Source organism: Cetorhinus maximus, chromosome 22, assembly GCF_964194155.1.
Source record: "Cetorhinus maximus chromosome 22, sCetMax3.hap1.1, whole genome shotgun sequence".
NCBI lineage: Eukaryota > Metazoa > Chordata > Chondrichthyes > Lamniformes > Cetorhinidae > Cetorhinus > Cetorhinus maximus.
Genome location: NC_135900.1, coordinates 19,520,258 through 19,548,211, shown reverse-complemented (window position 1 = coordinate 19,548,211; position 27,954 = coordinate 19,520,258). Strand labels below are relative to the sequence as shown.

Here is a 27,954-nt window from a genome sequence, read left to right as displayed (position 1 = left end):
TGTAAGGTTATGATGTGCCCTGTTCTTTTTCCCTGCGTTGGTCAAAACAAAGACATTTCTTACACTATTTCCCAAAAAAAAAGGCGATTGGACTAAACTTCCAGTGTTCTCATAAGACTTTATTTTTAAAACCCATTCATTAACAATTTAATCTTTACATCATTACAAAGTACAGATTTTCTTTAAAAAATAGTTATCAATAGCAAAGATTTTGGGAGCCTTCATTTAACTAGGGTTAACAAAGAAATGGGGTTGCAGTTAGCTCACAATATATTCTGGAAACAAGGATAACTGAATTGAAAATAAATTGAAGGGAAGGTGCATTAGAACAACTGCTTTCCCACTTCCCTCCCCCACCCCCAACCTTTCAGCAATAATGTAATGGAATCTTCATGCCAAATCACAAGCGTTTACAATCAATCAAGCCTTTAGCCTTCCCAGCAGCTTAAAATCACACTAAACTTTGTAGATCTACACTTGCATAAGGTAATTTCGGGTCTTTGCCATCAAGGATTTGCCTTTGAATGCAGTGTTGATTATTTCCCTCCTGGAACGCTGCCTGACTGCCACTTCTCATCAGCCTCCTCACTAGGAGTACTTCATTTTCTGCAATGCTTCTGCTCGAACAGCAAGGCTCTTACCACAAACGGTCAGAAGCACGATCAGGACACCCACCAGGAGAGTAAGGAGAGGCCAGAGTACACAGTGCAAAAGAACATTTTCATCGTGGGCACGCTTCAAAAGCACATCATCGGGTCTAGAAAAAATCCAAACATGGTCTCAGCGAACAGTACATTTCTTCAATAAAGAAATAATACAACTTAGTGATTTACAAATTGATGTTTCAATAATTTAACCATTAAGGAATCAAACTGATGCACATTTAATTACTTCAAAATCAAGGAATACTGTGTGTTAAGGTTCTAAATTCAAATTATTTATGTCAAAATATCCTTTTTTTAATGTCTAGCCAAACAGATTTTTTTAAAAAAACTTGCAGTAATTTACTAACAGTGCCTCATCTCCTGATCAGGTCTGCCATCCTTGCAAAGTTTCTAGGAGTTAAAGCGAGTCAAACGATTACTTTAATGACATAAATTTATATTTATATGCTGCAGTGCCTGTAAGGAAACAAAAATGTCTCAAGACGTCTCACAGGAGTGTTATAAACCAAAGTATGACACTGAACCACATAGGGAGATATTAGGTCAGATGACCAAAAGCTTGGTCACAGAGGTAGGTTTCAAGAATGTCTTAAAGGAGGAAAAGGAGATGGAGAGGCGCCGGGATGTAGGCAGGGATTTCCAGAGCTCGAGGCCTGGGCAACTGAAAGCACAGCCACCATTGGTGGAGCAATTATAATTGGGAATGCACGGGAGGCCAAAAGAGGAACGCGGATACCTGATGTGGGGCTGGAGAGATTAAAGGGATGGGTAAGGGGAAAGTCCATGTAGGGGTTTGACAACGAGTGACTATCCTCAGAAACACTGAAGGTGTAGGATTTCTGTTTGGTACATCATCCTCTCTGGTGGGTTTGCTAGCAGAACCTCAATTATTTTTAATTAAGTACAAAAGATATTTCCCTATGCATCACCATAAGAAAGTATTTGTCCCATGTGGTCCTAATCTTTTATAGATGAAAAGCCAATTGCACCCATTCACACTGAAAGCTCTCTCTAAATTTATTTCCTAAAATGTTTTATAATCTCTGTCCAGTTTATTTAAACTGAAATTGAATTGAAAAATATTTTTCAAACTGTTAAGTAACTTCTATTAAAGTTGCCCTTACCACATCCATCATTAAAGCAATGACCAACTGAGAATCCAACTAATAGAATTTAGATTGTGGCAATCAAATTACCCTGAATATTTTATCCTTTAAAAAAAAAACTTACATTTTTTTCCTCAAAGAAGAATCAATGCATAATTATTTTCATTGCAAATTTCAGTAGTGATAAAAACATAGATGTACACACTTAACTTAAATTAAGTTTCTCTGCAAAATTCCAGTTAGAGGTACTGAGTTTATTTTGTTATTTTTGTACAATGAACTTCAAGACCTTTGGGGTGCGGGTAGATTTTAACTGCCTTTGCTCATAGTGGGACTGGAATTAGCAGCAAGCAGTTCTGTTTGAATACTATTATTTACTTCAAGCATTGGAGAATTTCACCTGCGGCTTCATTAACCTTTTCTCACTCAGAAACAGAAAAGAACAATGTCCAGTTATCAATTATAATTGCAAATTTCATCGCCGAACAATTTGTATGAAGTAACCACAGTGGGATGTAATTGAGCTTCACGTTATTCTGTATTATTTGTGCTGAAAAAGTTCAAAAACAGTTTATTTACCTCTCCATAATTGTATTCCCCTTTGGCTAATAAAATGAAATGTGAACACTAGTTTAATTAGGCATATCAGCACATAGGATAACTATACCTCTTGTGCTTCCTTTACAATGGCCTTTGAAACCTACTTCTTCAACTACACTTTTGGTCATCTGCCCTAATATCCTCCTATGTGGCTTGATATCAAAATTTGTTTGTTGACATTCCTGTGAGGTGCTTTGGGGTGTTTTGCCATGTTAAAGGTGCTGTGTATATGCAGGTTTTTGCAAGGTAGACTCCCATGTTTACCTCAAGGGCATTAAACATCGGCTGGGTGAAGCTCAAGACAGGAAAGTCTGGCAGGGGCGGATCACAAAACCCTTACGTACTAAGTGATTTTTTTCTTATATTCATTTCAATTTAAGAAAACTTGGGCGGGCTCAGTTACTGGCGTGCAAACAGCAACACAAGATTTTCCTTTGTGCTTCATCCAGATAATGCTCAACACTCGAGCAGTAAAGACAAAAAATCTACTCCACAACATTTGTAAGTTCATGTCAAACACAGAAGTCACGTTCAACTAATGTGCTGCAGGGAAATTTGTCGTTCTATATATTTAATAGAATGTATTAAATACAAGGTGCTTTGTACATAAAATTGATTTCTATAGTTGCACTCAGTGAATTTTCTCAGTCTTACCTTCGTTGCCGATTAATGTAGCATATAAAAGTCTGTGAGCCTATTTCTTCTTTCCAGTAATCATGCCAACTCATAACATTTTCTGAGTTTTTCTGATTGTCTCTTTCACAAGGAGGGATATAGGAACACTGTATAAAGTGAGAAATGCATTATCATGTTGGGCTGGCACTGAAAATCACATGAAACGATTCAGGTTCTAAATAACACCAACAAGTAGCAGTAAATTCAACTAGTTTACTATAGTATTCTTTGCTGGCCTTATTCAAACATTGAAATGTAATCCTGTCACTCAGACATCGCCTGTATCTTTTCCTTGTGTGCATGACACAAACCTTGGAATCAATAGAAACAAAAATTAAAAATATTGTAAGCATCCACAAAGACAATAGACAAGTTTATGTTGACGCCCTGCACCAGAAATCAGTAGGCACGGAAAAAGGAAAACAGCATCAACAGGTAAGTCAATCACAGAGAGGGGTCTCCTGATCTTTTGGTTTTCAGTTTGGATGAAGAGTGTACACCCAAAATGTGACTTGTGGGCTGTGGAATTTGGCAGCCTTGAGATCATAAGAAATAGGAATAGGCCATTCAGTCCATCAAGCCTGCTCCACCATTCAATAAGATCATGGCTGATCCGGTTATGGCCTTAAGTCACTTTCTTGCCTGTCCCACCGTAATCCTCGACTCCTTTGGCAATCAAAAATCTGTGCAACTCAGCCTTGAATACATTCATTGACCCACCCTCTGCTACTATGTGTGGCAGAGAATTCTAAAGACTAATAAACCTCCAAGAGAAAAAATTCTTCCTCATCCCCATCAGCAATGCAAGATTCCTTATGTTTTGGCCCCAGGTCTAGAGGAAACATTGTCTCAGTATGCACCCTGTCAAGCCCCCTCAGAATCTTTCAATAAGTTTACCTCTCATAGAAAAGCCTATATACTAAAGGTACAGAAAATTGAATGGTCAATTACAAGATATTTATGGATGAGGCAGGTCATTCAGACCACCTTATTTCATTTGGACAGAAAAATCTATTAGATGCTGCAATTGCAGCTCCTGTTTCTTCATGTTTTTCCCAAGGTTTTCACCTTTATTACTCTAACTGGAAGTTCATTCCATATGTTGATCAATCTTTATTAATATCAACTTAACAATAGTCCTATTTTTTTCTCTTACTAGTTTGAATTTGTGGCCTCTCGTCTTACTTTCATAACTTACTTCAAAGTAATATTCCGGATTTACATTTTCCATTCCCTTAAATAAATCAGCAAGATCACTTCAGATATTTTCTTTCCAAGCCGAGAAGCCCAAGTTTCCCTAGCCTTTCCTCGTGCCTCAACCTCTTTGCACCAGGGATTCGCCTTCTGACTCTTCTCTGCGCTGTTACCATTGTCTGTCCATCTCTCTTGTTGATACATCCCATCAGGAGGCCTAATGACAACCATGTATCACCACATGTGGCAGTTGGGAAGTCCCAGGGAAACACAGAAATTCAGTGATGTAACCAACTATTACATTTATCTCTTGAGAAAGCACATGAATTTTCCAGGTTTCTAGAACAGCAGATTCATTACCCCTGAAGGCAGATGGCACAATATCAGTTGCAGCTAGCATGCAAGCATGTGATCCAAAACAAGAACTTACATTTTACTGAAACACAAGTAAATCTTTTGCATATCAAACAGTTGCAGGTCTTGACATTTCTTTTGGCCTCATTTCATAGCAAGTGACAGAAGTGGCCATGGAAAGCACTCTCCGAGAGCTAACAATAAATGTTAGAAGCCTATATTTTACTTCCTTCATGTGTACCCCTTGTAAATGTTTTGACTGGTACCAGAAACAAACGTGCATGCTAAAACTGGACGACAGCTATGACATGTGCAAAGGTGGGCCAGCTGGTGTCATTGAGGTGTAATATTTTGAATTATTTCCAATCTACAGAGTTTAAATATACAAATGCACACTACCAAAAGTGCAGCTTGGAAATTAATTCATAACATATCTTTTCCCATGGGTATCGCCCTTCCTTCTAAGTGGATCACTCTTTACCCTCAAGGAAACTCATCATTTTCCCTCAATGTTGCTGGAGCTGCATCCATTTTTATTAGTGATATGGTGATATTACCACCTGGGTCTGGTGCATGTTTGTTCATGGCTAAACGCAATGCTTGCTGTGGTACTTGGCCGCTAAGACCAGAAAGGCCAGAGGGTGTGACCCTTGCTCTCTGCTGAGTTTAATCTTATTTGGGATAGAGGAGAGAAATTGAAAAAGTCAAATATCCTGTCTGTTAAGAACTAAGTAATTTATATTTGTATTTGTGGGTGTTAGGAATAAGCTATAGCTTTAAGTTTGACTTATATATTTTTCTTATTTGTATGTTAAAAAGGTGACACCTGGGTCTAGTTTCATTTAGAGTTTTGCTCTGTGAGATGGAGCCAGCAAGTCTGAGGCGCTCTTTGTATAACCTGCATTTTTAATGAGGTTTTAGGACTCTTGAAGTGAAGAGCTGTATTACCAAGGGGTTAGTAGCTTAGGAAGTTAAAACAAACGCAAGGTAGAAAAAAGCTGTTGTTACCTATCAACAGTGGTCCAGAGAGAGAGAGAGAGAGAGAGAGACTCACAAAGAGACAGGGAGAAAGAGAACAAATTTAATTCAGCTGCTATGTGGATACCACAGGGTGAAGACAGAATGGTCTCAGAACAAAGAATAAAGGTCCCAAAACCAGGGAGTGGGACAGAAAGGTGGTCCCAAGATGACCTTCTAGTCAAAGGATAAAAACAAGAATCTGAAAAGGCCCTGTTAAGTGAAATTAAGAGTGAAGAGCAGAGGAAAGGTCTCTAAATTAAAGAGATCATCGCAGGGAGCAAACTTGGAACAAAGTGGGCTTGCGAGAAGTCAGAAGATCCAAGGAGACAGCCAAGAGTTGGTGACTGCTTACCACAGGCCTGTGAAGCACAGCAAAAATCTGAGTGTGTGTGGGGAAGGCGAGGCTTGAATACACAAAGTGATCTAGGGGAAGGAACATCAAAGGAGAGCTTGAAACCCTGGAGGTGGATTCTAGTTGAAGATGTCATGAGAAAGAGAGTTCAGTAAGACCGGTTGGCTCATGGTGTAACAAGCATCTGGTGGGAGGGCTGGTGGTTGGGAGGGTGCAGGGGAGATATAGTTAAGAGATTTTGGATTTTATATTTTTTTTTTTTTAAAATGTGCTCCTGGGATGTGGGTGTCACTAGCTAGGCCTGCATTTATTGTTGCGGGTCTGGAGTTACATGTAGGCCAGGCAAGGACAGCAGATATCCTTCTCCAAAAGGGCATTAGTGAACCAGATTTGTTTATTTTTTATTACAAGCAGCAATGGTTTCATGGTCAGTCTTTTAATTCCAGATTTCAAATTTTATCATCTGCTATGATGGGATTTGAACCTGGGTCCCCAGAGCATTACCCTGGGTCTCTGGGACACCAGTGAAGATACCACTATGCCACCGCCTCCCCCCTATATGGGCTGCATACTTACAGTGAACATTAGAATAAGATAGATTTTGTAGCTTATGTTATCTTTACAAATCTGCATATCTGTAAAGGTATGGTTGTGGGTGAAGGAGTAGTGTAACAGAGCTCATCTTTTCCCTGTTTAATAATTTTTTTGTTACTGCCCTCCACATCTCTAAACAAAAAATAAAAGTTAGGATCTATCAAGCCAGATTCCACCCTGGGATCTGACTTGACCAGTAGTAACATCAGCTGGGACCATTATATGTCTGGTTGCTACCTTGCCAGAAAACTAGTGTGGTGGACATGGAGTGTAAACAGGTTTGATTGAATAACTTTGTCAACACACTTGCTTACAATCACAAAGCTGTAATTAGGAAAGACTGGTTTGTGTTCATGGAAAACCTTGTTATGAAAATATAATCATTTTCATAATATTTTTCTGGTTTATTGTAAAGTGGATTTATGGGCGAGTACACAGTTGGGTCTGTGTGATTTAAATTATATTTGGAGTCAGGTAGACTGCAAGCTTGGAATTATCAAAAGAAGTTAGGTGTAGAAATATGTTTTAAATGCTAACAAGTAAACATGGATGCTGGCTTAGCATGCAAGGTGTGAAGGGAATTTGCATTTTTAGATAAGTGAAGGGATTGTTTGGATTTCAAAGGGATTGTTAGTCTGTTTATAGCAAGCCAGATAAGCAAGGCTAAGGGAGTGTGTTTATTTTTCCCAAAGGTTACTAATAATATTGGCAACATGGAAAGTTTTTATATAATGGGAAAGGTACCATTCCAAAAACATATGGAACAATGGAACTTACATATTATTTAAAGAGAGATAAACATATATAAAAAAGGAGATTGAAAGGCTATGTGAGGTGAGGGTCATGTAAGATCTAACAGGAGTGTGAGAAACAGCCTTCAAGAAGCCTCCAGCCACTTGTGCATAAGTCTGCTCTGTCCAGTAACTGAAGTTGGAGAAAGCATTTGGAATTCCACTGTGTTAACTTGCTGGTTTTGTTTTAAATCTAAAATCTATTTTGGACTGTTGCCTTAAAGGGGGTATGTAACTGGGAGTCAGGTTAATTAGGAATTTTAGGAGCTGTTATAGTATCAAGTAATTGTAGTCTTAAGTATTTGCTTGGAATATTTTATTTTGTTAAAATATTTAATAAATTAAAGTATTAATTTAATTTATAACAATCTCCAAAAGTCTTGGTAGACTCATTACTTCTAAATTCACTGCACGTATCCCCTCATAAATACAAATTGCAATACCGTTGTGATAGTGTGACCAAGTTTCCATTGTGGATTTGGTTTGCCTGGCATACCATCTGCCATGTCATAACACCCTAGAGCAGAGGTCTGCAACCTGCAGCTCCAGAGTCACAGACGGCTCTTTAACAGCTCACTTGCAGCTCCTAACTTTTTACAATTAGATCACATTAACATGAAAAAAGCGTTCAAAAAATTAAAGAGACATGTTTTTATTGTGGAGATTGAAAAGCTAATTATGTTGTACTTTACAATTTCAAATGATTATTGTAACAAAAAAATGTCATCATGCTCTAAATAAACCTGTTCAAGTGGTATAGCTCCACTGTGGTTTTAGACGGTTGCTTTGGGGCAAATTTTATGGTTGCAACCATTATTGTTTCCAATATTGCTTGAGATAATTATTCTGAATGCGTTATTAGAAGTTTTGTTTTTAATCATGAGGCTCAAAAGCTGCATGGAAGTTAGACAATTTTTCAGCTAAAGTTAAAGTTTGCTTTAAGGGTTACTTTGCTAACAAAATTAAAGTTTAAAAAGATGATAATTTAGAGATAGGTCTATTTTAATCTCTTTTCTTTCTATTGATATATAAATTCAATGTGTGTGTTTTACTTACTGTGTATGCCAATTATGCATTCTATCAGAGACCCTTTTTGGCAAACATTTGGTGAAGAAAAGCAAATTTATCATCTTGTGGCTCCCAATAGATTTTATTTTAGGCAACTTTTTTTAAAAAAAAGCAGGCTGTTTAATCAAAGATTGCAGACACCTGCCCTTGAAAGAATCCACACATTCAGAATTCTTTTCATTCCTTCAATATATTACTTCAAAAATTTATAATAGTAACATGTTACAAAATTGAGAGGGGTATAATCACGAACAGAAGATTAGGGTTATGCTCTGGAAAATGAAAAATTATTTTTATGTACTTCAGCTAGCAAGAAGCCTTAAGTTAATCACTTAGATCCAATTGTAGTGACACTTTTGATGGTAATCACTTTTTTGAACCTGAACTTCCTCAGAGTGGGAGATTGGGTCAGAGGTTGGTGGGAGCTGGGAAGGAGAAAAAGGGTGTCTGGTCAGGCATTGGGTGTGGGAGAATCTCTCGAGGGTTCAATCTGGGTCTGTACATTGGTTATCCAGAAGTTAGAGGAGATTTTAACTCTAACCTTTTCTGGGTAACTATTGACGTAACCCAGTTGGAAATTGCATCTTTCGGATGATTTCCAGTGCAGGGCAATTGCCCTAGGGAAATTTGCACTTCTGGGCAATTGCCATGCAAACCTTACCCGTGAAGTTCCGAGAGGGGTACCCCAGCACATCTTTGGGGTACCTGCCCCAATCCGACATCAACCCTATGTTTTTTTATGTATAAGCTATAGCAGTGGTCTTTTTATATGTTCTAGAGCTTTTCTTATATTATTTTTTCTTTCATGGGATATGGGTTTCTCCGGATAAGCCAGCATTTATTGCCCATTCCTTATTTCCCTCAAGATGGTGGTGGTGAGCCGCCTTCTTGAACCATAGGTGTACTATAGGTACACCCACAGTGCTGTTAGGGAGTTCCAGGGTTCTAATCCAGTGACAGTGAAGGAATGACAATATATTTCCACATCAAGGTGGAGTGTGGCTTGGCAAGTTGGGGGGTGGGGGTGGAAAATTTGCAGTTGGTGTTCCTTGCATCAGGTGGTAGAGGTCATGGGTTTGGAAGTTCCTGTCAAAGGAACCTTGGGGAGTTGCTGCAGTGTGTCTTGTTGATGGTACACACTGCTGCTGTCTTGCATCATTGGTGGAGGGAGGGAAATGCTGCAGATGGTGGATTGTGTGTGAATCAAGCAGCTGCTTTGTCCTGGATAGCAATGAGCTTCGGGCATTGTTGAAGCTCATTCAGGCAAGTGGAGAGTATGCTCCTGACTTGTGCCTTGTAGATGGTGGACAGGCATGAGGAGTCAGGTGGTAAGTTACATGCTGCAGAATTCCCAGCTTCTGACCTGCTCTTGTAACCACTCCATTTTTATAGCTGGTCCAGTTCAGTTTCTGATCAATGATAACCCCCATACCAATGGTGGTAATGCCATTGAATGTCTCTCTTGTTGGAGATAGTCATTGCCTGGCACTTGTGGCGCAAATGTTACTTGCCAATCATCAGCCCAAGCCTGAATGTTGTCCAAGTCTTGCTGCATATGGACACGGACTGCTACAATATCTGAGGAGTTGTGAATGGTGCAGAATACTCTGTAATCATCAGCGAACATCCCTATTTCTGACCTTGATGATGGAGGGAAGATCATTGATGAAGCTGCTGAAGCTGTTTGGGCATAGGACACTACCCTGAGAAACTCCTGCAGTGATGTCCTGGGACAAAGATGATTGACCTCCAACAACCACAACCATCTTCCTTTGTGCTACGTACAACTCCAACCAGCAGAGATTTCCTCCCGATTCCCTTCGACTTCAACTTTGCCAGGGCTCCTTGATGTCAAGGGCAGTCACTCTCACTTCACCTTGAGAATAGCCTTTTTATCCACATTCAGACCAAGGCTATAATGGAGGTCAAGAGCCAAGTGGTCCTGATGAACTCAAACTGAGTGTCAGCAAGTAGGTTATTACTGAGTAAGTGCCAGTTGATAGCACTGATACCTTCCACCACTTTGCTGATGATCGAGAGTAGACTGATGGGGTGGTAATTGGCCAGGTTGGATTTGTCCTGCTTTTTGTGGATATGACATACCTGGGAAATTTTCCACAATGCTGGGTAGATGCTAATGTTATAGATGTACTGGAACAGCTTTACACCAAGTTTTCAGTGCTATGTCCAAATGATGTCAGGGCCCATAGCCTTTGAAGTATCCACCTTAAGCCATTTCTTAATATCACGTGAAGTGAATTGAATTGGTTGAAGGCTGGCATCTGAGATATTGGGAACCTCAGAAGGAGCTGGAGATGATCTTCCACTTGGTATTTTTGGCTGAAGATGGTTGCAAATGCTCCAGTCTTGTTTTTTGCACTAATGTGCTAGGCTCCCCCATTATTGAGGATGGGGATATTTATGAAGCTGCCTCCTCCAGCAAGCTGTTTAATTGTCCACCACCATTCATGGCTGGGCGGGGCAGGACTGCAGAGCTTATATCTAATCAATTGCTTGTGGGATCACTTAGCTCTAGCACATGCTGCTTCCTCTGTTTGCCACGTAAGGACTTGTGTTGTAGCTTCAGCGGGTTGCCACCTCATTTTTAGGTACGCCTGGTGCTGCTCCTGGCATGCCCTCCTGCACTCTTCATTGAACCAGGATTGATTACCTGGCTTGATGGTAAAGGTAAAGTGAGGGATATGCCAGGCCATGAGATTACAGGTTGTGGTTGTATACAGTTCTACTGCTGCTGATGACCCAGTTTTCAGTTGTAACATCTGTTCAAAATCTATCCCATTTAGCACAGTGGTCATGCCATGCAACACAATGGAGGGTATCCTCAACGTGAAGACAATCTTTGTCTCCATAAGGACTGTGAGGTAGTCACTCTTACCAATACTATTATGGACAGATGCACCTGTGGCAGATAGATTGGTGAGGATGAGATCAAGTAGGTTTTTCCTATTTGTTGGCTCCCTCACTATTTATTGTGGACAGAACATATCTGGGCAGTTTTCCACATTGCCATGTAGATACCATTGTTGTAGCTGTACTGGAACAGCTTAGCTAGGGGCGCAGCTAATTCTGGAGCACAAGTCTTCAGTACTATTGTCAGGTGTTGTCGTGGCCTATAACCTTTGAAGTATCCACTGCCTTCAGCTGTTTCTTGATCGGAAAGCAAAAAATGAGGCACGAACAATAAATTTGGTTTCATTAGGATAGTACAGTTTCTATATTGTGGAATATCTTGAAAAAATATCACTACCATAATGCTTCTATAAATGGAGGGAGATACTTTGATGAGAATATGTTTCTAAATGTACTTCTTAAGCACTTATGGGACTTCTCAGATTATGTAGGCAATTTTTCTCAATGTTGTATCTTCTGAAAATGCCAAAGAAATCCCAACTGCATCTTTTGTATTTGAAATATGCTGCTTACTAATCAATTGAAAAGTTTCAAATGCAATCAGCTTCATTCTTGTTAGAAAGATTTCTATGAATCACAAAGATCACGAAAACTCATCACTATCAATGTAGGTTCCTCAAGTTACATCAACCTGCAAAAATGAAATAAAATTGTAACAAAATTTGTTTCAAATATGGTAAATATTTAGTAAAATTTAACAAGTATACATTGTAGTTTTTAAGTGCCTGCAAGATCAGTCACCAGATTTGTATATCACCTGATACCACTCCACTGTATTACCAGTGATCAGACTCCATGGTCAGGACTTCTGGTTGGGTCACCAAAGCACATCCTTCTTGATTTAATGTTGCTGAAAAGTGTCAAGGAACTTTTCACCCAATTAGTAACTACTTACTTCAGAGCTTGTCAGCAAAAACTTAATTTGCAAGACAGCCATTTCAACCAAAGACACGCTTTTAGTATAAATCCTTGGCTCTCTGCAATGATAGATGGAGATGGAGGGTAGTGAATACTGAGGGAGCAAAACATCATAAACAGAAATACACATTCCAGGGAGCACCAACTATTTCTGAAATTGAAAAACACAAGAAAGGCAGTTGATTGTATTGGCTTGCCACAAGGCTGCAGCATCCCGCTTACTTATTAAAACTGTTGATTTCATAATGTAATGGACGTAAGCATTTAGGAAATTGAATGAACGTGACTGAAAAGGAAAGGACAGAGTGTTTTACATGCATCAGGGTGAGGGTTGTTAGTGTTGGGGAATGGGATGTCTTCTTACTTGAATAGTCTATGCCAGCATTGGACATAAGGTTACGAGCAACATAGGTTAGGAACCAAGCAAACAAATTTGCTCAAAACTTAGAAAGAACACACATGCCACACCAGCATATGTTTTATATTTCCCACATCAAGCTTGGCGGGTTAACTTATACACTCATTCAATGCTTGGCCCAGTGATTATAAGTGCCAGGGACATCTCATCCTTTTAGGCTTTTGGCTGAGAACATCTAAACTATCAGAGTTGGACTTCCAGTCTCTTAAAAAGAGAACGGAAAGCGATTTAGTCCTGGAGATGAATGGACAGCATGCTAAGGTACATGACACTCTTACAATCATGAGGTTTATAAGATTAATGTGTTTTGGGACAGTGTATTTAATTTAGGTTAAATTTGGGGGGAGGGGAGTGGCATGCTATATGACCTGTTCTAAAGTCTGCCTGATAGCTAGCCTGGGTGGTTTGATTGTTAAAAGATTAACGATACTCCAGATTATTTTACTGGGAAGAAGGTGCAAAGTGTTTACGTTTAAAGACAATGGCAGCAGCCTGTGTGCTAACAGTGGGTAAACAGAGACTCCAAAGTCACAGAAAAGTGTCAAGAATGTCAGATTGTAAACAGTTGTGCTTTAAACTGTTCATTTAGTTTCAAGATGAAAGAGCTGGGCTCTCAAGGATAGCTAAATCAGCATCTCTACCTGGATACAAGGCCATGTGATTCATGTGGTCATGAAAATGGGTTTTGAGAGGGGGAGGATTTCTAAGTTATCCCTGAAAACTCTCAGACAGACATAGTTAGTCTGCCAGGGTCCAAGAGAGAGAGTAGTTAGAGACTGAAAGTCTGTATGTTCACTGCACCAAAATGCAGGTGGAAGCTCACCTAAAGAGACCAAATTCATGAGGAGCTAAAATGAAGCTGGAAGATTCACTTTAATAATGCTAGAGGGAGAACCTACAGTAATACAGTCACCATGAAGTACAGCCTGGGCTTAGAAGTTGCCAGGCTGAGAAAGGAAAAGGACAGAATAAGTAAACCCTTGGGAGCCAAGAATCATTTTGAATTGGTTCTGGGAAGAATTGAATGTCTACTTAAAGGACAATGTATACCTACCTGATTAGTGGGCTTTGTGTGTTAAAAGTTCTGTTGTTTAAAGTATATGTTTGCCTACAAAAAGTGTGTTTAATCAATAGTCTGTTACTTATAGTAAACATCTTAATGTGTCTTGTCATTTTAGACTTTCGCTATTAATTGGAATAGTTGTTTGGTAGGACAGAACTCGAGTATTGCTGAAAGAGACATTTCATTGAAGCTTTCCATCTTGCACTCAGCAGGACAATTCAAGAAAATACCAATGTTTGTACTGTATGGAAAAAAAGAGTGCTGATTGATAGATGCATTGCCATGGAGAATGCACTAGTTGAGACTGACAGTTAACTGCCAAGTTAAAGGATAAGTGTCCTGATGAGTGGAAGATAAAAAGCGTCGACAATAAATGTCTTTTTTCAGCAATATTAACTGAAGGTTCAAATTTCACTTTTTAAAAGTTATTGGTCTCTACGGGGACCTTAACAACACCCCTTGCTCAGTTGTCGAATTTTACAAAGCAGGGCAAAATTCCATCAACCTGCACAATTTCCTTTAATCACAAGATAAATAATGATGAACAATATCATTCAACAAAGACAAATCTTAAAATGCCTCCACCACAAAAACAACTTGCACTTATATTAAAGGCATTACAAAGTACTTCACTGAGGAAACAACCAGGCACTGAGCAGTGGAGAGAGTGTTAGGGATGGAAACTGAAGATCAAGGTTGTAGGTTTTGAGGAAGCTTTTGAAGGAGAGGAGACACATGTCATGGCAAATTAACTTAGAGTGCACCAGAGTGAGATATTGATTAGCTGCCTTTAGCCAAAAGGTGGAGTGGAAAGAAGGGGAGTTGGGATTGCTAAAGAGACCAGCCAGAAGGGTGGAAGATCTGAGTTGGAACACATGGCAGAACAGGTGAGGCTATGGAAGAAAGGATTTGTAGATTTGGGCAACCATTTTAAAAATGGATACAGCAGGGGATAGGGAGCAATAATGCTTATAAAAAGGGAAGTGATGAGAGAGGAGTGGGTCTTAAGAACAGGAAAAGATGAGAGTGGTGCAGTTTTAGATGAACTGTAACTTGTGATGCGTGGAACCCAGGAATCAGGCAAGGAGAGCAAGATTTGAGGGCCACAAAAACACAAAATAAGGGTTTCAACTATAGTGTGGAGTGTATGGTTGGATCCCTGGGTGGTAATTGGGAAATGTACTTTGAGGCTCAACTTGGAGTTAAAGAGGACATGTAGCACACACTTTTGTGCTCACTCTGAATGGGTTGTCAAGGAGGGTAACAACGATGTTGGATACATCGTTTTTTGGTGAAAGCTGAACAGAATGGCTCAGGTCTTGCTGATGCTGAATTAAAGAAAATTCTCAGTTATCCGTTCATCAGCCATACATTAAGACGACACAGATAATTGAGGACTAACTGTGGGAATGGAGCCTTCATGGTTATGCTGTCAAAATGCAGTTTTCTTTAAATGATTTCTCGAGTCGTAGGCCACACTCTTGAATCCTCAGTTCATAAAAAGGTGAAAAGGGACCAAGAGTCGAGCATTGAGTCCTACATGATGTGGATAAAGGAGGTGCAACCATGACAGGAGGTAGGACTGAACCATGCTAGACTAGTGGCACAGAGGTGGACAGTGGAGGAAAAATGGTAGAAAATAAAGTGGAATGTTAAACACCAAGGAGGGTGAGCAATAATGAACAATGACTGCACTCAATGTCATTGTGACTTTGACCAGGGCAGTTTTAGTGCCATGGTTAGGGTGGCTATTTGAAAGCCAAGATGGGAAAAAGCAGTCAGAGTCAGGTAGTGACAAAGTGTTAATTTTCATACATACACTGACGACACCCAGCTCTGTCTCACTACCACCTTTCCCGACTCCTTCACTGTTGCTAAATTATCAGACTGCTTATCTGACATCCAGTACTGGATGAGTAGAAATTTCCTCCAACTAAATACTGAGAAAACTGAAGCCATTGTTTTCAGTCCCCATTCAAAACTCCATTCCTTAGCTACCAACTCCATCAAGCCAGTCGGTTCACAATCTTGGTATCACGTTTGACCCCAAAACGAGCTTCCGCTCTCATTCGTGCCATCACCAAGACCTCCTTCTTCAACCTTCATATCACCCGACTTCATCTCAACTCATCTATTGCTGAAACCCTCATTCATGCCTTCATTACTTCTAGACTTGATTATTCCAACATATTCTACCCTTCATAAAGTTGAGGTCATCCAAAACTCTGCTATTGGTATCCTAACTCATAGCAAGTTTTGCTTCCCTCCCACCCCTGTGCTCATTGACATACTGGCTCCTAGTCAAGCAACATCTTGATATCAAAATTCATATCCTTGTTTTCAAATCCTTCCATGGTCTCGCCCCTCTCTATTTCTGTAATTTCCTCCAGCCACACAACCCTCATATCTGTATTCCTCTCATACTCGCCTCTTGTGCATCCCTAGTTCTAAAAGCTCCAGCATCAACAGCCGTGTTTTCAGCTGCTTCAGCCCCAAACTCTGGAATACCGTCTATACCCCACTCTTCTCCTTTAATAAGCTCCTTAAAACCTACCACTGTGACCAAGCTTTTGGCCATCTGACCTAATAACTCTACGTGGCTCAGTGTCATAATAACGCCCCTGAGAAGCACCATGGTACTTTTCATTATGATGTGACAAAATGTTCACGAGAGTGGAAGGCTGGAAACAGGACTGTAGTTTGAGATGATGGAGGGATCAAGGGTGGTGCTTTTGAGTAGGACACGATAGTTGTATTGAATGGTGAGAGTCAGATAGGAGGCCATTGATGATGCCATAACACATCGGGCGGAGTCATTTCAAACTGAAAAAATCCAGTTGATACGAAAAGCAGTTCATTAAGTCTCTGAAATCTTTAAGTGATGAAAGCTGTTTCACATAACATACCAATGAAGAAAGCATTTTTCCAATCAATTATCATAAAGGCCCACCTTGTACAAATGCTGGCAGTTTATTGCACATCAGTCACAATAATACGCATTAACCCCCAAGGTTCACTAACTGAAGGATTCTCTCCATTACAAAATGTTGGCATCTGTTAGTATTTAACATGTTCAATTGACTGTAGTAGATTTATCCTGAGTCAAATCTTGAATTGAGAAAAACACCCCGATATTCCAAGCCCGATTCTCATGGATCTTAATTTTATTGGTTGCTTCACCTTTCATCCAAGGATACCAAGCCTAGAAATTCATTGGTACTGCATCCATTTTACAGGTCGATCACCAAAGCGTGCAATATGATGAGTAGCATGCAAGCCCATTATATTGGTAAGAGCAAAGAGAGAGGCTTCCAGGACCAGTGGCTAATGCATACATCAGGCTTTTTGTACATCCAAATAAGGGACCTAGCCCCTGTTTGAACCTCACTTTGCAAAACTGGTCTCCTATGATATCAACTGGCTCTGGGCTGACAGCATTCAAGAAAACCTGAACTACATGCAGTCTTCAAAAAGGACCACAGGAGGCTGTCACCAAAAGGCTAAGTTGTTAAAAAGCACTTAATGGAAGATCACTCCTGCTCTATTACAGTGCCAAGACCATTACTTGGCTCCATACGATCGTCTCTTCCTTCCGCCAGCCATTTCCCCAATCATTTTCCATCTTCTGACTGCCTGTCTAAATACACTTCAGTGTGTCCTCAAGTAACTCTGTGAAGAAAGGTTTAAACAAAAGGAAGAGTCATCTTCACTCAAAAGAACCTTTGCACAACCTCTGCATTGCTAAATAGCTTTGGCGTCAACCAGCACTTCAACAGAAAACTACCCGGAAGGAAGGAAGACACTTCAGGAGCAAACTCACAATCAATAGCAATATATCTGGTTTCCACTTACTACTTACTGAGTTAGCTCATCAGCTTTATTTTCAAACTTGGTGGTATCCTATCACTTACGTTTTTCCAAGTGTAGCTTTTGCTTTCGGCTCAAGGTAACTTAAATCAGTGAGATATTTAACACTTCACACATCCTTTAGATCTTCAAGGACTTTTTGACCTAGGCAAATTAGAAACTGACACGCTGGCATTAGGGCTTCCCCAACAAAAAAAAAAAAAATGGTTTTAGGAAAAGAGCTGGAGATTTAGAGCCGACTACGACAACTTCAAATACCGAGCAAGAAATTATGAAGCTCAGCACGTTTGGCGATCTTGTTGTGGCTGTGCTTCTGTACTAAATGAAATTCTTCAGAACACATATGAAAAGGAATGAAGAAAGAGTCCTGAAGGAAGAATAAAGGGTGAGGTCGAAAGAGAGAAAGGGTAGAATACGTAGAGCAGGAATGGGCATGCCTAAGATGTGACAATGAAATCAGGCTTGGCTGTAGCTTAAAATCATCTATGTTACAATATTATTACTTAGCCAAATCAATTTTCACAGAAAGTATTTCCTCTTCCTCACTTCCAAAACCACCTGCTGGGCTCAAGACGACTTTTTTTAAAAACTGGATTTCAAAAGTCTCAAATATTTATTGGCATACTCCACTGTTTCAAACTTTTCATGTACCAGTAAAACATTAAACATGAAAGGATTTGAATCACGGGATGTTATTTCTGATTGTAGTGATGTTGGTAGCATGTATATGTGTTAGTCAGATAAGATACTTGGCATGTTAATACAAATTTCTCATTTGATCAGTCAGAATTAAAATCAGTCAGTCTTCCAATGTATGTGTCCAATCCAACAAGACGCACTGTTGGACCTGGTTCTTGGAAATGAAGTGGGCCAAGTAGATCAAGTGTCAGTGGCGGAACATTTAGGAGACAGTGATCATTGTATGTTTTAGGATGATGATGATAGAAAAGGATTTTTGCCTATCGTCAGCTGCAGAAAATTTTCCTGAACATAATCCAGGAATCTTTGCCCCTCTCTACCCTTTACACTACCACTGTCCCAGTCTACATTCGGGTAATTAAAGTCCCCCTTTATAACTACTCTATAATGCTTGCATCTCTCTGCAATTTCCCCGCAGATTTGTTCTTCTACGTCCTTCTCATTTGTTGGCCGTCTATAGACTACACTGAGCAATGTAATTGCACCCTTTTTGTTCTTTAGCTCTAGCCAAATTGATTCCATCCTTGAACCCCCTGGGACATCCTCTTTCTCCATTCTCTTTCATTGTGTGTGAAGCACTTTGGAAGATTTAAAATGTGTTAAAAGAATGTGTGTGTATGTATATATAAAAACTAAAAGGGAATATATTTTTAAGGCAGCATTTTTGTGGTGGTTCTGTAGCTTCACAGATTTTTAATAAAATTTCTAGGTTATAGGTTTAATACAAGTTTGCTACACTTATATTCAATTCACCAAATGTTGAGTTTTTAAAATGTGAAACTTTTGAGGCTAATTTATGATTTCAATTGTACCTGTCTAGTTATGCTAAATAACTTTTTTGTTCCATTACATTGTCTTGGTGATAGGTTTACTCCTCAGAATAGGAATTTAACATAATGAATGCATAGCAAAGGAAAATTGTCTATGTAATCATATTTTTAAAAGGTAGCCCATTGTTCAGCTACTGTTTATCCTGCCAATCTTTCATTCCAGTCTATCGGGCACAGCTCCGTTCTTGCCCCATCGAAGTCAGCTCTCGTCCAGTTAATTAATCTTACTCTGGATTGCCTAACTGGATGAGAGCTGACTTTGATGGGGCAAGAACGGAGCTGTGCCTGATAGACTGGAATGAAAGATTGGCAGGATAAACTGTGGCTGAACAATGGGCTACCTTTAAAAATATGATTACTTGGATATTTTTCCTTTGCTATGCATTCATTGTTAAATTCCTATTCTGAGGAGTAAATCTATCATGAAGACAACGTAATGGAACAAGAAAATTATTTAGCATAACTAGACAAGTACAATTAAAATCATAAATTGGTCTCAAAAGTTTCTCATTAAAAACTCAACATTTGGTGAATTGAATATAAAAGTGTAGCAAACTTGTATTAAACCTATAACCTAGAAATTTTATCAAAAAACAAAATCTGTAAAGCTACAGAAACATTACAAAAATGCTGCCTTACAAATATAGCCTCTTTAGTTTTTATACACACACACATTCTTAACATTTCAAATCTTCCAAAGTGCTTCACACATAATGAAAGAGAATGGAGAAAGAGGATGTCCCAGGGGGTTCAAGGATGGAATCAATTTGGCTAGAGCTAAAGAACAAAAAGGGTGCAATTACATTGCTCAGTGTAATCTATAGACGGCCAACAAATGAGAAGGATGTAGAAGAACAAATCTGCAGGGAAATTGCAGAGAGATGCAAGCATTATAGAGTAGTTATAAAGGGGGATTTTAATTACCCGAATGTAGACTTGGATAGTGGTAGTGTAAAGGGTAGAGAGGGGCAAAGGTTCCTAGATTATGTTCAGGAAAATTTTCTGTAGCAGCATGTTCCCAATCCAACAAGAAAAGACACACTTTTGGACCTGGTTCTTAGAAATGAAGTGGGCCAAGTAGATCAAGTGTCAATGGGGGAACATTTAGGAGACAGTGATCATTTTATTGTACGTTTTAGGATGATGATAGAAAAGGGCAATCCAGAGTAAGGTTAATTAACTGGATGAGAGCTGACATTGATGGGGCAAGAATGGGGTTGGGCCAGATGGACTGGAATGAAAGATTGGCAGGAAAAACTGTAGCTGAACAATGGGCTACCTTTAAAAAAGAATTGGTTTGGACACAGTTAAGGTATAATCCATCGAAAGGGAAAGGTAGGGCAAACAAGTCCAGAGCATCCTGGATGAAAAAGGAGATAGAAATTAACATAAAGGAGGAAAAGTGTGTTTATGTCAGGTAGAAAATACAATTGAGAACCAAGCAGAATGCAGAAGGTTCAGAGGGGAGGTGAAAAAGCATATTAGAGAAGCGAAGAGGGATTATGAGAAAAGAGGCATATAAATAATAAAAGGGTGGTAAAAGGAATAGGGCCGCTTAGGGATGTAAAAGGGAATTTATACATGGACAAAGGGGCCATGGCTGAGGTATTAAATGAATACTTTGCATCCGTCTTTACCAAGGAGGTAGAGGCTACCCCAAGCCATAGTGACAGATGAGGAAACGTTATCACTAGAAGGGTTCAAAATTGACAAGGAGGGAGTGTTGAATAGACTGTCAGTACTTAAAGTTGACAAGGCACCGGGACCGGATGAGATGCATCCAAGGATATTGAGGGGAGAGTAGAAATTGCAGGGGCACTGGCCACAATCTTTCCTAGACTCAGGGGTGGTGCCAGAGGACTGGAGAATTGCAAACATTACGCCCTTGTTCAAAAAAGGTTGTAAGGATAAGCCCAGCAATTAGAGACCAATTAGTTTAACTTCAGTGGTGGGCATGATTCTAGAAGCAATTATTGGGGATAGAATTAGTAGTCACATGAAAGAATATGGGTTGACAATGAAGAGCCAGCATAGTTTTCTAAAGGGGAAATCATGTTTAACTAACTTGGAATTTTTAAAGAGATAACAGAAAGGGTCAATGAGGGTAATGCTATTGATGTGGTGTACATGCACTTTCAAAAGGCATTTGATAGAGTGCCACACAACATACCTATGAGAAAAGTTATTCTCATGGAATAAAAGGGACAGTAGCAATGGGGATACAAAATTGGCTGAAAAATAGGAAGCAGGGAGAAATGGTCAATGGATATTTTTTGGGCTGGAGAAAGGTTTGTGGTGGAGTTCCTCAGAAGTTGGTTTTGAGACCCTTGCTTTTCTTGATATATGGTCTAGACCTTGGCATGCAGGGGACAATTTCAAAGTTTGCGATGATATGAAGCTCGAGAGTGTTGTAAACCGTGAGGAGGACAGTGTAGTACTTCAAAAGGACATAGACAAGCTGGAGGAATGAGCAGATAAAGTTCAATGCAGAGAAGTGTGAGGTGATGCATTTTGGTAGGAAGAACATAGACAGACAATATAAAATAAGGGGTGAAATTTTGAAGGGGGTGCAGGAGCAGAAAAGCCTGGGTGTATATGTGCATAGATCATTGAAGGTGACAGGGCAGGTGAAGAGAGCAGTTAATAAAACATATACGATCCTGGACTTATTAAATAAGGGTATAAAGAACACGAGCAAGGAAGTTATGCTGAATTTACATATGACACTCATTAGACCTCAGCTGGACTATTGTGCACAGTTCTGGGCGCCACATTATAGGAAGGATGTGAACACATTGGAGAGTGCAGAAGAGGTTTACAAGAATAGTTCCAGGGATGAGAAACTTCAGTTACAAAAATAGTTTAGAGAGGTTGGGACTGTTCTTGGAGAGAAGGCGCTAAGAGTAGATTTGATAGAGATGTTCAAAATCATGAGGGGGCTGGACGGAGTAGATAGGGAGAAGCTGTTCCTGCTCATAAAAGGATCAAGAATGCAAGGGCACAAATTTAAAGTGATTTGCAAAAGACGCAAACGTGACGTGAGAAAAAGCTTTTTCACACAATGAGTGGTTAGGGCCTGGAATGCACTGCCTGGAAATGTGGTGGAGGCAGGTTCAATCAAGGAATTCAAGAGGGCATTAGATGATTATTTGAATAGAAACAATATGCAGGGGTACAGGGAGAAGGCAAGGCAATGGCACTAGAACATAATGCTCATTTGGAGAGCCTATGCAGACACAAAGGGCCAAATGGCCTCCTGTGCCAATAAAATTCTGAGATTCTGTGAAGTCTTTTGAACTGGAGTTTGAACTGCTGTTATGCAAATATGGGAGTTGATTTACTGATAGTAAGATTGCATAAACAATTGGATGTCTGACCAGTTAGCTTTCTTATGGTGACATTGGTTAATGGTCAGATTAGAAGAACTCTCTCTTTGGATAGTAACTTTGGGCATTAACACTCAGTGAACAGGAACTAGCAGAGAGGACATCGGATCAATGTTTCATCTGAAGGACAATACCGATAGCAGTGCAGCACTCCTTCAGCATACCACCAAAAGTTTGTTTAAATTATGCACTCAGGTATTGGGAATCCACAACCTTCTGACTTATGCAAATATGCTGTCAACTGAACATGCTTAAAGGCTACATGTTTGTGAAACTCGATCAGATGGTATTTCTAATGGGAGTGAAACTGCACGTATTTAGCTTTGATTTTAGATATGGTTATCCTATGTATCAGGTCAATCACAACCTTTCCCATGCTGTCAGATTCATTTTCAGGTGATGTGAGAATGTGGAATGCTCTCTCCAATTCAGGATACAGAAACTTACATGCTGTCCTATAAAGAGGTAGACATTTTAAACTGCTCAGCTGACCTTTTATTGGTAGGTGCAAGATTTCCTCTAATGCTTAAAAGATACTGATTCGTGCAGGAGTACAGTTCTATTAGCATTGTCCACCTTCCAGTATCTCACTGAAATGCCCATTCTTCGTGATGTGAATCTACAGGGAAAGTGTCAGCAGGAGCCAATTATTTCAGTTTTCTCATCTGTGCTGTTTTATTGCTCAACTAAACAATGGGATGCAGACAAGGCTGGTAGATATCAATTTTCACGTGACATGTCATAATTTTGATCTAGCTGCAACTAAATATTTTTCTCATCAGCATGTGCACTGTTTATGCATGTCTGGATATTCTGCACTTTCCCAAAATGGAAAAGGTGACCATCGAATGGATTCAAACTAAACCTGCATCAATACTAATGACATTTTTATAGACTTCCTTTTGGTAGAAGACGACAATAAGATGACCATAAGACGTAGGAGCAGAAGGCGGCCTTTTGGCCCATTGAGTTTGCTCTGCCATTCAGTGAGATCATGGCTGATCTTATAATCCTCAATTCCACTTTCCTGCCTTTTCCCCATAACCATTGATTCCCTTTGATTAAAAATCTGTCTACCTCCACCTTGAATATACTTAACGGCTCAGCTTCTACAACCCTCTACGGTAAAGAATTCCACAGATTGACTACCCCCAGAAGAAATTACTCCTCATCTCGGTTTTAAATGGGTGACCCTTTACTCTGAGATTATGCCCTCTGGTCCTGGACTCTCCCACAAGGGGAAACAACCTCACAGCATCCACCCTGTCAAGCCCCCTAAGAATCTTACATGTTTCAATAAGGCCACCAATCATTCTTCTAAACTCAATGAGTACAGGCCCAATCAACTTAGCCTCTCCTCATAAGAAAATCCCTCCATACCCAGAATACCTGGTGAACCTTCTCTGGACTGCCTCCAATGCCAGTATATCTTTCCTTAGGTAAGGGGACCAAAACTGTTCATAGTATCCTAGGTATGGTCTAACTAATGCCTTGTATAGTTTTAGCAAGATTTCCCTATTTTTATACTCCACTCCTTTTGAAATAAAGGCCAACATTCCATTTGCCGTCCCTATTACCTGTTGAATTTGTATGTTTGCATTTTGGGATTCATGCACAAGGAGTCCCAAATCCCTCTGTGCTGTAGCTTTCTGCAGTCTTTCACCATTTTAATAATATTCAGCTCCTCTATTTTTCCTGCCAAAGTGCATAACCTCACTTTTTCCCACATTGTATTCCATCTCTCACTTTTTTGCCCACTCACTTAACCAAGAAGCATTTCAAGAAATGTACTCTTATGTTATGGTGCATAACAAGGCTACAATTCTTTGAATGATACCACCATTAGGGTACACAAAAGAAAATGACACAAAAGGTAACTGATTGTACAGAATTGACAGGTTTACCTCCAATTTACTAAGTGTCCTGTGGCACTTTTTAGCATGCATAATTAAGTTCACAAAAAACCCACAGGGTTGATGACTAACTTATTTTAATGAAGAGGCTTTGTACATAAGGATATTGGATAGCTGCACTTCATTCATGTATTATCAATAAAATGCACTCTGGGGCCCATGACTAAATTTCTCGGTGCTAATCTGTGAAACTCAAACTGGACACAGATTTTAACAGGTGCCACACCTCTTAATTTGGCATCTGAAAGGTTAAAATCTGAAAGCATCTTTAGACCACAGTATACATGGTTGAATTAGCTATTAATAGACAAGATCAACCCTTTACTGAAGAAAGACTTGCATTTATATTATGCCTTTCAAGACATTCCAAACTCCATTACAATCAATGAAGTACTGTTGTAATGTAGGCAGCAGAGTTTTAACCAGATAATCTGCATTAGTGATGTTGGCTGATTGATAAAAGGTTGGTCAGAACATCAGGAGAGTTTACTTTTCAAAACCTCATCCAAAAGACAGCACCACCAACAGTGCAGCACTTCCTCAGTACAGTAGCACATTGAAGTGTCAACTGAGTTTGTACACTTATCTCCAGAGTGGGATTTGAACCCACAGCCTTCTGACTCAGGGGTCAGAGTTTTGCCATCAAGGCACCACTGACATGGTGGGAGATGTGCAGTTGTAAAACAAAACAGGTGCAGTTAGAAATTACAGACTCTACATGTGTGAATTAACCCAAATTCGATTTAAATTCAAGATCTGAATTAAATTTATTGTATCATTTTTCTGAAAGTATAATTTATAATGTAGTTAAAGATGAGATACTGCACCCTTGCTGAATAGGATAAAGTATAACTTCAAGACCACTTCAAAACAATGTATACAACATGGTTAAATATGCTGCTCTTAAACGTCTCCAGGTTTATTTCAAACCTCTTTAATCTATGTCACAGCAACAGTTCACTTTACCTTGGGGTTTAGAATGAGTTGTTGTTCGTCATAATGGAGCAGCGCTTTGCTGTTAGTTTGGGAATTGTTGACAAAGATCTGGAGGCAGGGATAGAGCGACGTCCCTTTGCAATCTACCCCACATGTGAAAGTGCACTCAGACATCTCCCCGAGCTGCCGCAACGACACCACAGTGCAGTTGGCAGCCTTGCACTGCATGTTGTTCAGCGTGGGGTTTAACCAGCAAAATCCAAGGATGAACAGGGAAATGATTCCGGCGATTATGAGGAAGAACCCGAGCCTAATGCTTTTATCCTCGGCTTCGGAATACTCATAAGTGACTCTGGTCTTCGCCATGAGATGCCTGCTTGGTCTGAGGAATTAAAGGGAGCTTCTTAACACATCCAACTGTAGTGCCTCCCGACAGCCGGTTCAAAAACTTCCTGAGAGTCTCGGTTCAGCCTCGACAATCGGCGGGTAAAAGTGTCGAATAACTTGTTTGCGGAGGAAATCGCCACATTTTTCCCTTTCAGTGTAAACTGAGGCTTCTGCGTGCGGCTTTCGTTCCCAGTGATCCGGAGCGGCTGAAAGCCAGACAGCTACATCTGGATTAGGTAAGCTTCTTATATAGAAATAGCGCACAGCTCCAAGTGACTGCTGTTTACGAACTGGTCTGGTAAGTACCATATCTGTAGCTGTCACTCTCCCAGATTGGGCTGTCAGGCAGTGGGAGTGTCTCCGTAGTAATTCCCCCCGCCCCTCCCCTCCCTCTTAGGAAGAGGCAGATGGCATTTATGGATTCGCCTTCGTTTGGCAGAACACCATTACAAAGCCGTATCACAAAACCAATCCCTCTGGGCTCCAGCTTGCGAGTGCTTTTTCTGACAGTGCAGCATCTAAAACGGTGAGATTTAAACGCATCCTCCCATCAGCCGTGGAACTGGAGCCAGCATTAAAATTGTCGTACTGCCCACCCACATGTATCGTCGAAGCATTTTAAATTCATTAAATTGGTTTTTTTTTTTAAATCTAACTTGCATCCAGCCAAATTCCACAAGTCAATTTAACAAATAGTTGGAATATATAAATTGTTCATGTAGGTGATATATTGAGGTTATAACATCCATGTTTTAAGATATATTTTAGTTAGTCTCAAAGGATTGTCAAACACAAGATCCTTTAAAAAATCTCTGAACAACGAGACTCCGAAAACAAACTGATCCGAGGCGACGATACACAACATTTACCTCCACCTATAACTTTCCGCCACATTTCCCCAATTCCATCTCCCTCACTGGAGCGGTCGTAATAACTAATCGGATTTTTTTTCTTTGTTCCGAAGTCAGGAGACAGGATATTGCGAAGAAACGAACGGCTGGCGGACAGAGACTGGATCATCTAATGCCAGATAAAAAAAAAACTCAATCCGAGAATGAATTTAGTCGGTTAAAAGAAGTGCCGCATTATATATCAGCCAGCAGGAAGCAACCTTCCAATAACCCGAACTATGCTACAGCTCGTGAAGATATTTAGTTACAAATCTCCATATAGTGGCCTGGGGCAGAGCAGTCCCATGAATTCCGCCAAGGTTACCGATGGAATCAATTAGCGCAAAAGATCGCGGAATTTTAAGCGCCTGTAAGTTGCGAAAATAATCACTTTCACGTTCTTTGCTGCAGCAATTAGTTTAAATTCCAGTCAATTGATCTGCCCTTCTGGTACACTGTGTCAGCTTAAAAGTTGGCAGGACAGAGTATTTTGCCTAGAGTGATTTCAATAAATTACCCTGTTAACTTTAACGACTTAAATCAGAGTTATGTAAACGTTTGCCAGAAAGAGAAAATGAGCTTACCTTATTATCGCCAGCTTTCCACGGAAGGGAATGGTTTCCCTTCCTCTTCTAAGACCCCACCAGCATCTTGGGGTCCCCCCCACCTTATAACCACAAATTCATTACACTGCTCAACTGTGCTGATTTTATATCTGTTTTATGCTAATGGGTTTGTACAGGAACTTCAATGTGACTTTACCCGGACAAAACTGGCACATTTATCACGTAGCGCTAAGCGGAAACTCTTAGCGGGATGTGCTTAGCGCACTGCGCAGACTTATGTCTACCCACCCTGGGGGCAGGCAGCCCCGCAGGTCACTGCCTGCGTAGTCTGCCTAGTTTCATTCATTGACCATGGTGCTACCTACCCCAATGATTCTGCACAGCACTTTTTGAAGGGATGCTAGGCGGGGGAAAAAAAAACTCCCTTTAAGAACATGAGAAGTAGGGGCCATTCGGCCCCTCCAGCCTGTTCCACCATTCAACAAGATCATGGCTGACCTGATCTTAGCCTCAACTTCACTTTCCTACCTGCTCCCCATAACCCTTGACTCCCCTGTAGTTCAAGTCTCTATCTCAGCCTTTTTAATATATTCAATGACCCAGCCTCCGCAGCTCTCTGGGGTAGACAATTCCAAAGATCCATGCCCCTCAGTAAAGACATTCGTCCTCCTCTCTTTCTTAAATGGGTGACTCCTTATTCTAAAACTGTGTCCCTTAGTTTGAGAGTCCCC

At 40.1% G+C, this 27,954-nt stretch overlaps 1 protein-coding gene across 1 annotated transcript; it reads right to left on the bottom strand.

Annotated features, from left to right (window-relative positions):
• Positions 1-106: 106 nt before the first annotated feature.
• Positions 107-26,034, bottom strand: LOC144696510 (calcium-activated potassium channel subunit beta-4-like). The gene is made up of 3 exons (XM_078567888.1): positions 25,411-26,034; positions 3,026-3,153; positions 107-757 (listed from the first exon to the last, which is right to left on the bottom strand). Exons 1-3 carry the CDS (start codon positions 25,744-25,746, stop codon positions 589-591), a joined length of 633 nt encoding a protein of 210 aa, XP_078424014.1. The 5' UTR covers positions 25,747-26,034; the 3' UTR covers positions 107-588.
• Between the last annotated feature and the right edge of the window lie 1,920 nt (positions 26,035-27,954).